The sequence below is a fragment of the Vombatus ursinus genome, unplaced genomic scaffold (assembly GCF_900497805.2).
Source record: "Vombatus ursinus unplaced genomic scaffold, bare-nosed wombat genome assembly UNPS02014923.1, whole genome shotgun sequence".
Taxonomy (NCBI): domain Eukaryota; kingdom Metazoa; phylum Chordata; class Mammalia; order Diprotodontia; family Vombatidae; genus Vombatus; species Vombatus ursinus.
In genome coordinates, this window is record NW_020954701.1 from 512,258 (window position 1) to 529,901 (window position 17,644).

At 35.7% G+C, this 17,644-nt stretch overlaps 1 protein-coding gene across 1 annotated transcript in view; it reads left to right on the forward strand.

Moving 5' to 3' along the window:
- Positions 1-17,644, forward strand: part of RNASET2 (ribonuclease T2) — a 45,374-nt gene that overhangs the window by 15,871 nt on the left and 11,859 nt on the right. The window contains exons 5-7 of the mRNA XM_027843549.1: positions 4,308-4,365; positions 6,564-6,634; positions 14,764-14,877. Coding sequence (XP_027699350.1) covers positions 4,308-4,365; positions 6,564-6,634; positions 14,764-14,877 — 243 coding nt within the window. The remainder of the gene's footprint in view (positions 1-4,307; positions 4,366-6,563; positions 6,635-14,763; positions 14,878-17,644) is intronic.

Genomic DNA, 17,644 nt, shown 5'->3' on the forward strand with positions numbered 1-17,644 from the left:
TCCTTCTTCTATCATTGAGAAGGCAAGCAATTTGATAAAGGTTATAATGTGGGCATTCATGTGAAACATATTTCCCCATTAGTCACGTGAAAGAAAAAACCCCAAGAAAAATAAAGTTAAAAAACCAAACAAACAAAACCCCACTATGTGTCAATCTTCATTTGGATTCCATCAGTTCTTTCCCTGAAGTTGGTTAGCATTTTTCATTATAGGTCCTTCAGAATTGTCTTATATCTTTATATTGCCAGGAATATCTAAGTTATTTATAGTGGATCATTGTATAATATTTCTGTTACTGTGTACAATGTTTTCCTGATTCTACTCACTTCACTTCTCATCAGTTCATGTAAGTCTTTACAGGTTTTTCTGAAAGCATCTCATACTCATCATTTCTTACAGCACAGTAGTATTCCATCAAAATCATATGCCACAACTTGTTCAGCCATTCTCCAGTTTTATGGGTGGATTCTTTTTAGAAAGGTCCATCTTTTCTTGCTCATTGGTACCATTTATAATTTTCAAGAATTTCATTCTTGAGAACTTTCTATCCATCTTGAATCATGTTTCCTCTTGGTAATAATGGTAGCCTACATTTTGGAGCACATTTTAGTTGTAAAGTGCTTTGTACCCAGGATCTCACATGATCTTTATAGAAACCCTTTGAAGTAGGAACTGTTAATGTTATAACTCTCATTTTACAGAAGAGGAAACAGAAGGTACTAGAGGTCAAGCCTGGTAAGTTGAGGAAGTGGAACTTGAAACCAAATCTCCAAACTGAATTCAAGTTCAGTTATTTTTCTGCTGTAATATCACCTCCCTTTGTCTACTCAGGCCATGAGTTTATGGCAATTTTCTTTTATGGATTTGTTGAAACTTATTTTTCTTTATTCTAGGGTACATATCTGACCAGCCTCACCGTCCTCTGTTTGTCATAAACAGTAAAATGACAATCAGTTTTTCTCGTTACCCTTTCACTTCCCCCTTTATCAACTAGTTCTTTCATTTCATTCACAATTATTTCTGAAGGAGCAGATCCCTTTTTTATTTCCTTTGCCTTCTGAGAAGTGAAAATGTAAGCATGCCAAGTCAAGAATTTATCAGATACTCTGTTTTTGGTGAAATGAGAATTCTACCAGATGTCTAAGTTGTTATCTTCAATCTCTACCGTATTTTGATTCTCGGTTTTATAATCTGCATCAGAGACATCACCCCTTTCCTTCGTCTGGCAGGGTGATTTCTAGTATACTCTTACAAATATTTAACTTGATTCTCCAACCTTTAATCCTCCCCTACATATTCTTCCCCTTGTTTCCTTTCTTAGGACCAATGGATTCTACATAGGGCTATATCATCTTGATATATCTTGATATATCTTCTTTTCTGTGTTCTATCACCCTTTTAATATAATATTTCTTTTGAATAAAAGCTACCATTGTCCTGTTAGAGATGTGAGCTCTATCCTTATTATGTGATAGTAGGATTTCTCTCCTTGCCTTAAAGTGCCAAAATTCATATTATTTGTTACTCATACCATCACACATTGCTATCCATGCAGCTCAATCATGTAATTGAGAGGGACTCTAGAGGTAAGATCATGGAATCTGGAGTTGGATTTTTTTTGTGTGTCATGGACATTATTTTGTATCATGGCAGACAGAGAAAGCCAAGGATCCCTTCTCAGAGCAATGTTTCTAAATGAAGAAAATAATATACCTATGTTAACAAAGGAAACCAAAGGATATTATAGATAAAGATATATTATTATAAATTAATATACTATATTATTATTAATATATAAAGATATTATTGTTTTTTCCCCTGAGTTCATGGAACCTCAAATCAATCCGTGGACTCCAGGGGTCCACATACCCCCAGGTTAAGAAGCCCTGATCTAATTAATAAGGTAGTTTGTTATAGAGAAAACTTGTAAGACTCAGGAAAACTGAATTCTGCTCCTGTCTGGGTTTGTGACTTTAGACAAGTTATTTAACCAATTTGGGTTTCAATTTCCCCATCTATTAAATGGAGAGGCTAGTTTCAATAACTTCAGATTTTTTTTAAATTTTGTTTTTTTTAAAATTTTTTTAAAAAAATTGTTCTTTTGTATTTATTTTATTTAAATATTTTAATACTTCTTTTTAAAATAATATTTTATTGTTCCCCAATTACATATAAAGATAATTTTTAACATGATTTAAAAATAATTTTGACTGCCAAATTTTCTCCCTTTCTACCTGACCCCTCCCTGAAACAGTAAGCAATCTGATATAGGTTATATATGTGCAATCATGCAAAACATTTTCACATTAGTCATATTGTGAAAGATGACACACACCCAAAGGGGAAAAAACACAAAAAAATAAAGTAAAAAATAGTATGCTTTGATTTGTATTCAGACTCCATAAGTTCTTTCTTTGGAGGTGGATAGCATTTTTCATCATGAGTCCTTTGGAATTGTCTTGGACCATTTTATTACTGAGAATAGCTAAATCATTTATGGTTGATCATCATATAGTATTGTTGTTAACTCTTTACAGTGTTCTCCTGGTTTTGCTCATTTCATTTTGCATCAGTTCATGTAAGTCTTTACAAGTTTTTCTGAAATCACCTTACTCGTAATTTCTTATAGCCCAATAATATTCCATTAGAATCATCACAACTTGTTCAGCCATTTCCCAATTGATAGGCATCCCCTCAATTTCCAATTCTTTGCCACCACAAAATGAGCTTCTACAAATATTTTTTGTACAAACAAGTCCTTTTACTTTTTTTTTTAATCTCTTTGGGATATAGACCTAGTAGTGGTATTGCTGGATCAAAGAGTTTGCGTAGCATAACTTGCAATTTTTCATATGCAGTACTCTGTGATTATAACTCTACTAATAATTATAGCTTCAATTATGAAGTTGCAATAAAACATACATCTTATTAGAATTTTACCTACTAGGGCAAAAGTAGTACCTTGGCTGTTGAATGAGCAAGTGATAAAGGGTCCCATTTTTGTGTTATTCAGTCGTTTTCAGTCTTGTCTGACTCTTCATGACCCCGTTTGGGGTTTTCTTGGCAAAAATACTGGAGTGGTTTGCCATTTCCTTCTTTAGCTCATTTTACAGATGAGGAAACTGAGGCAAACAGGATTAAGTGACTTGCCCAGGTTACACAGCTTAAGTATCTGAGGCTAGATTTGAACTCAGGAATATCAGTCTTCCTGACTCAAGGTCCAGCAATCTATCCACTATGCCACCTAGCTGCCACTAAAGCATCACAAAGAAATGTTAGTAGTAGTAGCAGCAGCAGCAGTAACAATAATAATAAAGGAGACAGTGTGACTTAGTGAATAGAGAACTGGTCTTAGATTCAGGAACACTTGGGTTCAAATGTGCCTCTGACACATACTAGCTGGGTGACCCTGGGCAAGTTACTTAGCTTTTTTTGGGCTCCAGATAACTCAAAACATTAAGTTAGTTGCAGAGCAGATGCCGATCAGCATTGGTTTTATGTAGGAAGTTATTTACCAGGCAATTTCTATACCAATGAAAGTGTAAATCTGGTTAAAAGTAATTGTAACTGCAACATCCTTCATTTAGCAGTTGAAGATTGGCAAGACATTTTACGTGCATCATCTCTGTGCAATGTAAAATCTCTTGTTGATAGCAAAGGGAACCATAATTTTTTTCTTTGTCATCAAAACACTTTTTGACCAAGCTGACCTTTTTCAGCTTATGCAGGACTTCTTGAAATGTTGTAGTCCCTGAAAAAATGTCAGCAGTAAACTAAGTAAATAAGTAGAGAAAGAATGGGAATTGGTATAATCAGGAACTGTCACAGAACTGGAAGATTTGAAAAGCTTGAATATTGTAGGAAAAGGATTTTTTGTATAACCAGGCAGTGAATGAGGGAGGGCACAATGTGATTACCTGGCTCACTTCACTAGAAGAACCTTTTTTCCATTAATCCTCTTGCAGGATAAGACTCTTAAATGTTTTAATAAAACTTTTGCAATTTTAAAAAGAAACTCCAATTATGATTGTGTTAGTGGTTTTCTTGCTAAATTGAATTTGAGTATTTGGTGTTAGATGGCTTCTGTGTGCAGTATTAATAATTACAAATTGATGCTATTTGACTATTGTTCATTGGAAATCTTAGTGTAAACAGCACCCTCTAATGAGGCTACCTAATGAAAGAAGAGCTGATTGTAACTTTTCTAATATAATGTAGAAAGAAAGGGCAAACTATTAGCCATAGGTCCTGAGGAAAACCATCTGAGCATTCATTTCTATTTTTATTTATTTATTTTTTATTTCCAGGCCTGACAAAGCTGGAGAGTGTAACCGATCATGGCACTTTAATTTAGATGAGATCAAGGTATTGCTTTTTTTTTGTTTTATTTTTTTCCCAAGGTATCACTTTTTAATTTATCTAATGAAAGTCAGTGCTAAATTGTGCTCTGACTAGAATAGTCTTGTCATTATTAATAGCAGTGTTCTTGGAATTAAGTTTTCTGACCAAGTTTTAGTATCATGATATGCTCGCCAGAATTAACCCTAAAGATTTTATGGAATACTTTTATTGATTGATTCTATTTTATGGAATACTTTCATTGATTGATTCTAAAGTAAATATGTAGGGGGAAAAAGCCTTTTCTTACTGCTAGCTATTTGACCTATAGAAATCACTCAACATTTCTGGGTCCCAATTTCCCCATCTGTCAAATGAGGGTAATGGCCTAATGCCCTTCTAGCTTTATCTGTGGCATTATAACACTACCAAGATAATAACTCCTTTCTTGAGTTTCTTTATTGTTAAATGTGTTCAAGTATATTAGATTTGACTGATATATGTCTGTACATATTTATTGATTGCTTCTTATTAATGTATTTTATTTCTGTAACTAGCTTGTATATCCCTTCACGTCAGAAGGGATAGCTTCTGTTTTTTTTTTATCCTCTTCTCAATACACCCATACTCATCATTCATTCCTGCCATTGATGCTCAGGGAGTACGCTTCTCTGAAAAGCTAATCTAATGCAGTAGTTCTTAATCACTTTATTTCCAAAGCTCTTTCAGTGGGGGGAAGCCCCATAAACCATCTTATCAAAATTATTCCCATTTTCCACCTAAAGATAATTAACATTCATGGAAAGAATGTCCTTACTTTTGATGATAAATGAGAAATATTAGAAGTAAATTCTTAATAAATTTCACACAAAAGAATAATTATAAGGAGGAAAAGGACCTTTGTTGGGGTGGCAGGAATGCAAGATGAAAATCACCGTCTCCACCATTGTTCATCTTTGAATCTTATTGAAGCATCAAGGTGACTTGTATGACCCTTTAGCTATTTGGGGAGACAGGAGATGAAACAGCAATAAAGTCTCCATGTTTATCTCCATCTTCAGAAACACTCAGTGGGAACTGTGGACTATGGTGGGAGAGAGCACACATAGCATACAACCTGGGATAGGGAAGATGTGAAAGGAAGTCATCTGTCCTAGGATGGCGGTCCTTTCTGGGAGGGGCTAAGCAAACAAGATCTGGACATCTGCTCTTCTGTGTATAGACCTAACAAGACAAGCTGAAAATGTGCTGATAAGCCCTGAAGAACATTGGCTTGGCTTGGTTAATCTCATGCTGAAATATTGAATGGGCTTAAATTTGGGGGTTGCTTTCTCTCGATGTGATGCTAGTATTGATATCTTTCTCTGAATTGAACAGTTTTAACATTTAGACGAAATCTGAGAACAGTGTATCTTAAAGTCTGCTCCCATCAATCACTAAATCCACAAGCACTTATTAGGCACCTATTATTTGCACCACACTAGGTACTGGGAATATAAAGCAGTCCCTGCCCTGAAGTTTATATTCGGGAATGGTAAAGCAGAAAGAGTCCTGGCTGTCCAGTCAGAAGAACTGGGTTCAGATTTCACCTCTGGTGTTTACTACTTATGTGACATTGGGCAAGTCACTCCAACTCTCCAGGTCTCAATTTCCTCATCTTTAAAAGGAAGAGGTTGAACTGGATGGCTTTTGATGGGCTTTCCATCTCAAAATTTGTGCCCCTATTTATGCTAAATGGATTATGTGTTGTGGAAAAAATGGTGGACTTTGAGTCATGTGTAGCCAGACTTTGTCTTCCATTATTACTATGAAGTTTGGGGTGTAGAAAAGGACAACTCTTCCATCCTCACATACTAGCCCAAAGCTTAGTTCTTTACTCATGTTTCCTTGGTACGAAATCTAAAAGCACTAGCTTGAACTTTTGTTTTTCATTTGATGCCCAGAGGTTGGTCATCATTTCTTCTTGCAGCTGTGGTTACTGGTTGTGGATGTTAACAGAACTAAAATTGGAAAGTAGCATTTTGAAATCCAGCTTTTGGTTACTACTTCAATTTAGCATTCAGAGAACTCTTCCTAGATACTAGGTGGGTGGAATAATCACAAAATGTTTTGTGTTCCTTAATGGAAGTAGCTTAGATATATTAAGGTACCCATTTACCAAATTTCCCTTCTTGATTTTGTGTCACTAAAATATGCATGGATTTTTCTCTCCTTTAATTGAACAGGATCTTTTGCCTGACATGAGGCATTTCTGGCCTGATGTAATCCATCCATCTCCTAATCGCAGCCAATTCTGGTAAGTCCAAGTACTTTTAAGAACTCTTCTTGCTTTTTAAAAAACAAGTTAGGACTAATGTTATAAGTGAAGTGTTAAATAAAATTTTTCGTGAGAAGCATAAACAGAAGATTCTATCTATTTCCAAAGCTGAAAACTTTGAAAAACACGCTGTATAGAAATGATTCTGTCATGTAACTCTTTGCGTGACTTTCTCCCATGTAAAAAAAATAGATAAATGGAATTTCCTTTTTATAATCTTTTTGTTTGACTTTCTGATGTAGGATATGAATATGGAAGTAACATATATAATGTGGTTTATGTGTGTGCATATGGTCTGGACCTGTGATTACATCTGTGTAAGGAGCTAATGTGGAAACTTCCTTCTCCCAATGCAGGTTGCCTTCTCATCTTGATCAGTCAATCAGCAAGCACTTATTAAGTGAATTCTGTGTACTAAGAATACAAAGACATAAATGCGACAGTTTCCTGTCCTCATGGAACTTGCATCTTATAGGAGACGAACTGTAAACAGAGAAGTGTATCCCAAATATAGACACTGTAAATGGGAGGCAATTTGGGTGGTTAGATATTAGAAACTGGAATAATTAATTAGGAAGGGCCTCATATAGGAGGTAGTTTTTAAGCTGGCAATTAAAATAATTTCAAGAGACGTAGTTTCTGGGTAATTTCATCATTTTATTAATAAGGCCAGCGCATTATTAATAAAAGGAGGGTCATTTGGCCAACTCTCTTAGACCAAAGACAATCATGGCAGTGGGCTCAGAGCTTATATGTTCTTTTGGAAGAAGAGTGGCAACCAACTCTGATTGGCTAACATAATAGGACATGAGTTATATTAAAATGAGGGGCTGAGAATGACATCATATCACCCTTGAGAGATAGAATTCTAGAGATAGAGAAACTGTCTCTATACTCAGACCACCCCCAGCCTTGGGCTATCCAGGCAAAAGGATCTGTGTCCATCCAAGCTTGATTGAATGGAATTCACCTGAGAGATTCCTTGTATGGTTGGGTCAGATAAAGAAGAAGTTTTAACTCCACCATCAGAGACTGAGGTTTTGAAAATAGAAAAGAAAGGGAGAACTTTCAATCTCCCTGAATAATTAGTTATTAATAATCATTTCTCTTATGAAGTGGGAGACAGTCTGTGGGCAAAGGCCCAGAGATGGGAACAAAATGTTGTGTATGAGGAAGAGCAAGAAGTCTAATTGATCTGGACCTAAAAGTGCATCAAGGGAATTATGTAAAATAGGGTTGAAAAGATAGGTTGGAGACAAGCAGTGAAGGGTTTTTAATGACAGAGGAGTTTATATTTGATCCTATATGTGTTATAGAAGCTCTGAAGTTTATCATAGAGTGACTTGGTTTCTGTGCTTTAAGAATACTTTTGGTAGCTAGATGAAGGATTGGTTGGAGATGAGAAAGAAGTGGAAAGCCAATTAGAAGGTCCTTATCACCTATCACCTTGACTATGGACATAACAATTAGGAAATTATTGAGACAGTCAGGCGGTAGGTGATAGTGGAGAGAAAGGGATGAATGCCAGGGATGTTGTGGAGATAGAATTGATAATATCTGAAAACTGATTTTGATATATGGGGTAACTGCCAATGACAGAGTTGGCTGAGGTTCTCAGTGATTTGAGGGACTCACCCATGGTCAAATAGGGGTTAGCGGTGGGACTCAAAACTGGGTCTTTCTGACTCTGGGGGCAGCCTAGCTTCTATCCACTCACTGTACCATGCTTTCTGTCACTACTGCATATTAGCATCATACATTAATTACATTATTTTTATTTCTTTCACTTAGATTTTGGGTTTGTAAAGTCATGACTTAATAGTATAAAATATTTGAATGCCAACAAAAATTTGACTTCCTATTAGATAGGAAAAAACTTATTCTGAAAGAGGATGTTGCTTTCTTGAACTTTTCTTGGGAAAAAGGTAAAACGGGTTCATGAAAAATAAATGCTGTCATATTTGAATAACTGAAAAAATGGTGGCTGAGCTTAGTATTTATAATGAAAAAAATATTTAGCTTGTTTCAATTAAACCCCTTAATGTTCAGAAAAAGCTGAGTTTTACTGAAAGTGAGAAAGGCCCTATGTTACAGTTAAATGAGTGTTTTGTTTTGGAGTCAGAGATGACTGGGTTCCATTCCATTTGCTACTTGTGTTACTTTGGACAAATCACATCACTTCTCTGGGCCTCAGTTTCCTCATATGAAAAACGAAGGTGATTGAACTAGTTTGCCTCTAAGTTCCTTTCCAGTGCTACATCTTTGTTCCATGCCTTTGAAATCTGTTAATTTGAAGATAACTTTAAAAATAATTGCTTTAATAAAATCATGCCAAATCTTCAATATCCATTAGATGTTAAACCTAATATTCCCTTTGTTAAATTAGATTGGCTAAAGGCAAGATGCCTCTTTATTTCCCCATTCTAAGTTCTGTTTTTCATAATGCAGACAACAATGAAACCAGGTTGGTTTTTTTTTTCCCCAAGATGAAGTCTGACTTTTCTCAGAGATGAGTTTAACCTGAAAGTATTTCTTTGGAGGATTGTCAGGAAAAGCTTTGTGTTGGAAAGAAGTGGTGTGGAAGTCACTTTTACTTCAATGGTGTTGTAGGGTTCAGGTGGAAAATTTCTCCCCGAGTATGGCTGTTCCACTGAAATGGCTTTACAATGAGATGACTATGACTGTAGCTTGAAATTTTCCTTTATGTAGGATGAATTTTAAAAAGAAAATCAGTTTTAATAACAGTTTAAAAATAGCTAATCTAGGTATAGAACACATCTAGGCTAGTTCTTTTGTTTAGCATAGCATCTGTCTTAGAATATGGAATGAGAGATAACAAGTATTATGCAAAGCAGATCCTTAAAATCTAGCCAATGCTCAGATTCTTAAGAATCTAGCCAAAGACTCAGATTCTTAAAATCTAGCCAATAGCTCACAAATGTTCAGATTCCTTAAGAGGCTGGTCAGTATGGTGGATCTTTAATAAACCTTGTTTTTAGCTGAAAAACAAAACAAAACAAAACCAAGTATTTTGCATTGACATGGGATAGCACCAGGAAAAAGCATTTCATATTATATTTCGTACTGTACTAAAGAATAAAGAAACTATGGTAACCAGTTCACTGTTAAAAATATGAATGCTGTAATGATTATACTGTTCGGTTCAGAGACCAATGAGATATTAACTGATGATAAATTAGTAATCAATCTATCAATAAACATATATGGAATGTCTACTGTGTTCCAAATACCATGATAGGCCCTGTTATGTTTAATGAAAAATATGTAATGATTCAGAGTAAAGATTTCTAACAAGGTCAAAATGACTTTTAATCTTCTAGGATTCAGTAGTAAGTTACAGTTTTCTTATATTTTGTTTGAGTGAAAAAAGTAAATCTGAAAATTAGTAATTCTGTCTCCCAAGTCTTATTATTTGGATTTCGTAGTGTTACTGGAAAGGGGCATAATTTTGTAGAAGCTACCTTGCAAAATTTTTATTCTACTATGAAATATTTTCCTACTTGATTTCATTTGGTTTTATTAAGAAAGAAAGATGTTTTGTTCAAATTATGTCTTTATTTTTAAGGCTCTTTAGAAATGTATTAAAAAGTGGCAGTTCTTTAGCACAGGGACAGCTAATCAGGAAATAATTGTTTCTGTTTGGATAGATTTTGTTTGTTTTTTTTTTTCATTTTTGACCTCAAGTGACAATGTTTATAAAATAAAACAAGATTATGTAGAATATAATAATAATACAGTGACATTCAGAACAGGCAGAATGATTGGGCCCAAAGATTAATCTTCAGTGGCTCAATTTCAGCTTGGAATTAGGTCTCTAGTGGAGTGCCTCAGTGGTCTGTGCTTGGGCCTCTAAGGTTTAACATTCTTATCAATGACTTAGATAAAGGCTTTGGTGACATGCTTATCAATGTTTTGTATAGCACTTGTTAAGAAGATAAGGTAATAAACCTGGATGATAAGGGTCAGATCCAAAAAGACCTTGACTGGACAATGCTAATAGTAAGCATTTATTAGGTACTTGCTGTGTGCTAGGCCCTGAGCTGTAACAATTAGTCCGTTCACCCTCCCCCTACTTGCCCCTATTCCCCCACAGTGCCCAGAACTATGTTTTTATTTTGTGTACACATCTATTTACGTATCTGTAAATAAGTTGTATCTCACCAGTAGAACATAAGATCCACAAGGGCAATCTGTGTCTCTTGGTATCTGTATCTCTGTGCTTAGCACACAGCCTTGGCACCTAGCAGGCCCGTAATAAATGCTTATTGGTTGATTGATTGCCAAGCTGGTTGGAGCAATGGCCACCTCCCTTCATTGTATCTCCAAGATCACTGGTAAGGGGAAGGGACATAACCATATAAACAGATGAATAAATAAGTGTTTATTAAATACTTATGATGTGCCACCCACTGGGTCTGAGGATACAAATGAAAAGTGAACCAATCTCTGCTCCTAAGAAGCTTCCATTCTAATAAGGGGCCATAACTCTTATAGGGGAGTGGTGTCTAGGAAGGGATGTTTTGGTTTGAAAAGTCACAGGAATGGTGAGTGGAGTACAGTTACAGGAAGTACACTAACACATTCTTCTTAGCAGCAATGACACTATTTTCTGGACTATGGTTTCAGAGCTGGAAAGCAGAAAAAAGGAAAGCAGGGAAGTTTATCTACAGCAGCAATCCAAGCTATAGTCAAGTGTAGCTAAAAATAGAGGGAATCATGGGAGATATTCAGCAGACCTGGGTTTGAACCTGGGCTCTGCCAGCTGGTACTGTTGTGACTTTGGCTAAGTCCACCAACCTCAGCTTCCTTGTCAGTAATATGAGAGAGTTAAATTAAATGATTCTTAAGTCGATTCCAGCTCTAAATCTATGAACTAGCTCTATGACCTTGGGTAAGTACTTTTAGTTCTTCGGATTCCAGGTTCCTTAACTAGTAATAGCAGACATTTATATGGTGCCTTACATGTACTGTCTCCTTTGAGGCTCACAGCAACCCTGGGAAGTAAATATTGTAGTATTTACCCACTATCTAGCTAACTGTCCTGTCCCTTTTTTTTACCTGGGCTGTGTTCTTGACTGCTGCTAAGAATAACCTTCAAATAAATATTGCCATTGCTGCTGGAAAGAGTGTTAATCTACTCCCTTTCTCCATTTCTATGACATTTTATCTGTTATTATCCCTATTTTACAAATTAAGAAACTGAGGCTCAAGTGACTGGCCCTTTGGCCACACTGTTATTAGGTATTAGAGGTGGGATTCAAACATGTCCTCGATGACTGCAGATCCTTGTATAAAAGATTTGTTTACAATTCTTGTGAAAAGGAAAGGGGTGGATTGGATGCTAAGATCTTATCTACTGCCAACATCTTTTAATTCTGTAAGCTGCTATGGAAACTGTTTTATGTTATGCGATCTAGTCATGCGTCTTTTCTTTTACCTGTCCTTCAAAGTGACATTTTCTCTTTAAGGTTAAAGAAATTTTAAAAACCAGTGGCAACCATAACAAGTTGGGTGACTTTGGATTAGTTCCAACCCTGAATTCATTTTTATTTTAGATTTTTATTGTGGTTACTTCATAATGTGAAGTTGAATAAACCTGAGGTGACAGTATCTGGTGCGTGTTCTGTTTATTTCAAGTGAGAATTTGTGCTAAGACTTGAATCTTGCACAGAGCCAGATACATTTTGATTGTTGAACTGATTATATAAAACTGGTTTTGTTTCTACACATAATGTTGTGTCTCTCCTACCTCCATTGGTGGAGACCATGTAGTCTCTCCCTATGGAATGGTTTCTCCTTGAGGTCAGGGACTGTTTCATCTTTGTTGTTATAGTCTTTGAAGTCTTCTCTTTTGTCGGTTTCTTATGTCACAGTTTTATTCCATTATATTTATATACCATAATTAGTACAGTCATTCTCCAATTGATTGGCACCCACTTGGCTTCTTGTTCTTTTCTTTTTTCTTCTAATCCCCCCTTCAGGTTCAGGAAGTTTGTTTTGATTATGACTATCTCTTCCCCAGTATCGTCCTCTCTTTTAATTTCCTCTTTATTCCTTTTCTGTGGCTGCTCTCTATTCTGTATAACTTGGGATATGGAAATACAGATGTTCACGTGTGTATAGATATACATGCATATAGACATGTATATACATGCATATATATGTGTATATATTTTATATGTACATATATATACTCTCTACTTCCTCTATCCTTTTAAAAAATTTATTTTATTTTTAATTTGTGAAATAAAACAAGCATTTCTATAACATAGTAGAATTTTAAAAAAGTGATGGTACACATGAAACTGCAAATCTATTATGTACAACTTGCTATTCCTTTTAAATACATGAAAAAATTACCATGTACATTTCTTCCCCTCGCACCCTAATCTATAAAATGAGTCATTCCTCTATCCTTTTTAAAGCTCTTTTGCTGAAATATATCAAAACCACAGGAAACACTACACAGTAAAAGTTTATAAAAATGTAAAAAGTTGCCAGATTAATTGTATGTCAATAAATTGAATTATTTTACCTTGTCCCAAGAAATTCCTACACCCATTATGTTGATGGTCAAGAGAAAGGGTTTAGAAAACAAAGACCAAGGCAAATTTGGTAGAGCACCTACATTTAGGGGATGGAAAAAGGGAAGAAGGAAAGTCAGATAGGCAGGAAGAGAAGCAGGAGCGAGCAGCATCTTGGAACCAAAGGGAGAAATAATCAAGAAGGAAGAGAGTCAACAGTGACAAAGGCTACTGCAAACTCTGGAAGAATAAGGTCTAAGAAAGGCTAGTCGGTTTTGAATGAGGTCATTGGTGACCATGGAGAAAGTGGTTTCACAAGAGTGATGGGGAGGAACTAGTCATTTTGCAAGATGTTGAGAAATGGGTGGGTGGTATAGAGGTAGCATTAACAAGCACAGAATCCCCCTTATTACTGTATGTAGCCAAGTAATTTTCAATCAACTGATTTCCTTATTCATTTGCATGCATTTATCCTTCCTGGGCATGAATAGCTAGAGGCAGGTAGGTGGCACAGTATATAAAGTCCTGGACTTGAATTCAGGAAGACCTGAGATCAAATCCAGACTCAGATATTCAGTAGCTATGTGCCTCTGGACCAATCACTTAACCTCTGTATTGCCTCAGTTTCCTCATCTGTAAAATCAGTACCTCCCTCCTAAGTTTTTTTGTGAGGATCAAATGAGGTAATATTTGTAAAAACAAAAATAAAACCCTAAGCACAGTGCCTGGTAAATAGTAGGTACTTAATAAATGCTTGTTAATTTTAACTTAATTCTTGGATGACCTGATAAACTTTTTTCTCTCCCCTCCTTGTGGAACTAGATAAACTTAATACCCTATACCTTATGTGACAGATCAAAGCTCATGATTTAAATTGTTGAAATGAGTTTTCTTGAAGAAAAATTTTACTGTTAAGTTTGAAGACAGTTTAGGGGGTAGGTGGGTGGATTTTCTCTCTCTTCTTTTGAATTACCATTATTGTGTTTCTGAGCAATAAAAGCTATCTATGAGGAGAAGAGGATGAGACTAAATAATTCCAAGGCATTTTTCTTAGGAATGAGTTATCTTATCTATTCATGCCTCATTGCTGAAAAATGACTGTCTATCCTTACTGTCTCTGTAAAATGCTCTGACTGTAAAATACTAGCTATCTGCATGAGAACACATGACTTACATCTCCTAGTGAATATGTGGGTGTTTGAACAATGGCATTTTCATATTTCTCACCCTAAGTCTATTGCAGATTGAGCAGGCTGTAATCGTAGAAATGAATTGGAACTGATTAGCAATGAAAGGAGGGAAAGGAGGGCATTCTACGGGGGCTGTCGAATGTTATCCCAAGTAGCCTATGCCTGTGTTTGAGGGGACTTCAGAATCATACATGTTGTGAGTACTCTCAATCTCTCTTGCTTTGCTGGAGAAGTAACCTGTCTGAAAGAGCAGTAGGATGAAGTGGGTTTATTTTGTGGAAACAAATATAAGTGTTGTCATCATGTGTCTTTTCCAATTTTCTTTTCACACGGAGACTTTTTAATACTCTTAATTTTTCTTTGTTTCTTACAGGAAGCATGAGTGGGAGAAGCATGGAACATGTGCAGCCCAGCTGGATGCTCTAAATTCTCAAAAAAAATACTTCGGTAAATGTCTGGAATTTTATAAGAATCTTGACCTCAACAGGTATGTTCTCTCTTCACTTTATATTTGTGTTGTTGCCTTTAATAACCATGATGGCTCTTGCAGAGGCCTAACTATCTATAGTTGTATTGTCCCCTTTGATGTACTCTGTATATCCAAAACAAGATGGCATTTCCTGTTCCTGTTGCGTGTGACTCTTTCTAGTTGTATTGGGTTTGATTTGCAAGCCCTCTTAATCAAATGATGCAAAGAAATCAAACCATACAAAGAGGGGTTTGAGTCCCTTCTCCTCTCCCCCATTCAACAAGTATATTTTCAACCAGGTTGTCAGAATCTCTTCAGGCATTCATCCTTTGATCCGTCTACTCTGCATGTCTGGGAATTTTTGGTTTGAAGCTTTATCATTGTTTTTATGGCTATGAAGTAAGTGAAACAAAATAGATACTGTTTATGGGCTTTTGACATCTAAACAAAAACTTCTGAGACAAACAAATTCCACAGTAATGATTTGTAAGAAAAAGAAAGATGAATCAATTTTTGACTTCTACATTAAAAAAAAAAAATGTGATGCTGAGGTACATTTTGTCCTTGGGGAAATAGTGAAAAAAGCACATTGTTTTCCTGTAGAGTATTAAAGAAACATTTCATATGTAGGATCCCAGCAGTACAACATTTCACCTTGTTCATATGCTACAGGTTTACTAGGTCTCAAGTCATTATCCATCTTTTCATCTCAAAAGCAACCAAGCTATATTTATTTAGTCGGTCCTTTGAAGGACGTATGTTTCAAAGCAGGAATCAGAGGATCATGAATAAAATATAAGATCCACAGTGCTTCTCTTGATCCTTGCGTCTAACTTGCGATGCTGCTTCTCGGTACTGCAGTTGCCTCCTCTAAAAACTGGCACTGCCATATTTGAAACCCCACTTTGTATGGTCAGAATAAGAAGTAATTTATGCAAAGTGACTTGAGCTTCCCAGAATAAAGACCCAATACAAACTGTCCTCATCCAATGAAATGGTTGCCTTCTAAAAATCTTTATAAATTGGGCACTTGGAACTCCATTTTCCATTTTCAATTATTTTCCATTATTTCCATTTTCCAAAGGAAATAATGTTATTGGTAGTACTTAGGGTCTAAGTCCAGAAAAACTTCAAAGTATAGCTGAATTCTAGTATTTATGTACTGTAAAACCTAAACATCATTTATAACCTTGTTTCTCTGGGAAAATGTGTCCCACATTCCAACTTTGAATGCTAATAACACATCTGCTTTATCCCCTCACCTCCCTTTGTTACAACCCCAAGAACAAGAAGGGGTAGATCCTGCTCACCCAATCTATCCCTCTTTTCTCCCCACCCTCCCTTCTTTTAGGAGAAGGAAGGTATTCTGCCTGAGTGTCTATGTCTGGATATTCATATTTGGGGAGTTGTGGTAATAAAGAAAGTGCTATATTATAAATTCTACCAAAATGCTGCATCTTGTACCCACCCAAATCTAATTATAATTACTTTAGTATGTAATATACTTATTTTAAAAACATCTCTACACTTTTCTTTTGATATTTAGTTAAATAATGCCAACCTGCTTGTCAGTTCAATCAATATTTGTTGAGTACCTACTGTGGGCAGTATCAGCAGCAAGATGCCACAGTACTAGATTTGAAGTCAGGTAAACCTGGGTTCAGATGTGCCCTCTGACTTTTGCTAGCTAGCTGTGTGACCCTGGGCAAGTCCCCTAAATTTTTTATGCCTCAGTTTCCTCAAATATAAAATGGGGATAATGGCACCTACCTCCCAGAGTTGTTGGAAGGATCAAATGAAGTAATATTTGTGAAGTTTGCCTGGCACATAGTAGGAACTTAATAAATGAGTGTTTCATTCCTTTCTCTCTCCCTCCTTCCTTTCTTTCATCTTTCCTTCTCTCCCTTCCTTCTTCCTTCCTTCCCTCAAGGTAAAGTAGAAAGAGCTTTGGATTTGAAGTCAAAGAATTGAGGTTGGCATCCTAGCTTTGCTATTTATTATGTGTATAATCTTGGGGAGATTACTTAACCTTTCTAGGACTCAGTTTCTTCATTTTTTTAAATGAAAGAGGTTGGAGTAGATGACCAGTGCCTTAATGTGTTATCCTGTATCAGGTGCTATGAGAGAATAAAAATAAAATAGAGAATAGTTTCCTGCTCTCAGTAACCTTGTAAAATAACTGGGGTCCTATGATGTCAGCCTTATAAATTACCATTTATATAGTACGAATGGCAACTTAAGTTTGGAATGGAATGCAAATTATAATTTTATTTATTTTTATTCTACTGTGTACATTTTGGAGGGAAGGGGAAACCTAAAAACATTGTTGTGTACTAAAGAGTTTTTTTAAAAGCTTTTTTCCCAGGTTGTCTTTTATGGAACCACTCATCTACTGTAAAAGGCACCCTGCCCCTTTTATATTCTAGCAAGTGTAGTCACCTCTATCAGTATGAATCCCAGCTGTTACATGGCTTTTGATTAAGTTTAAATAGAATATCCATCTGTATGAAATTGGATGAAATATTCATTTATGGATGCTTTTATCTGGCAAGGGATTGGAACACATGCTTAGGGATCTGATGTAAGTTTATTCATCATTTAAACAGATTTGAATCACATAAGTTAAATATGGTTGATTAGCAAAGGATTACTTCATATTATTCTCATTTGTCAGGGATTTGCTGTGACTAAGACAAGCTGTTTGAATTACAAATAGCCTAACAATGGCTAGTAAACCACAGTCTTCTCTCAAATATTTTTAAAACTATTTCACTATAATAAAAGC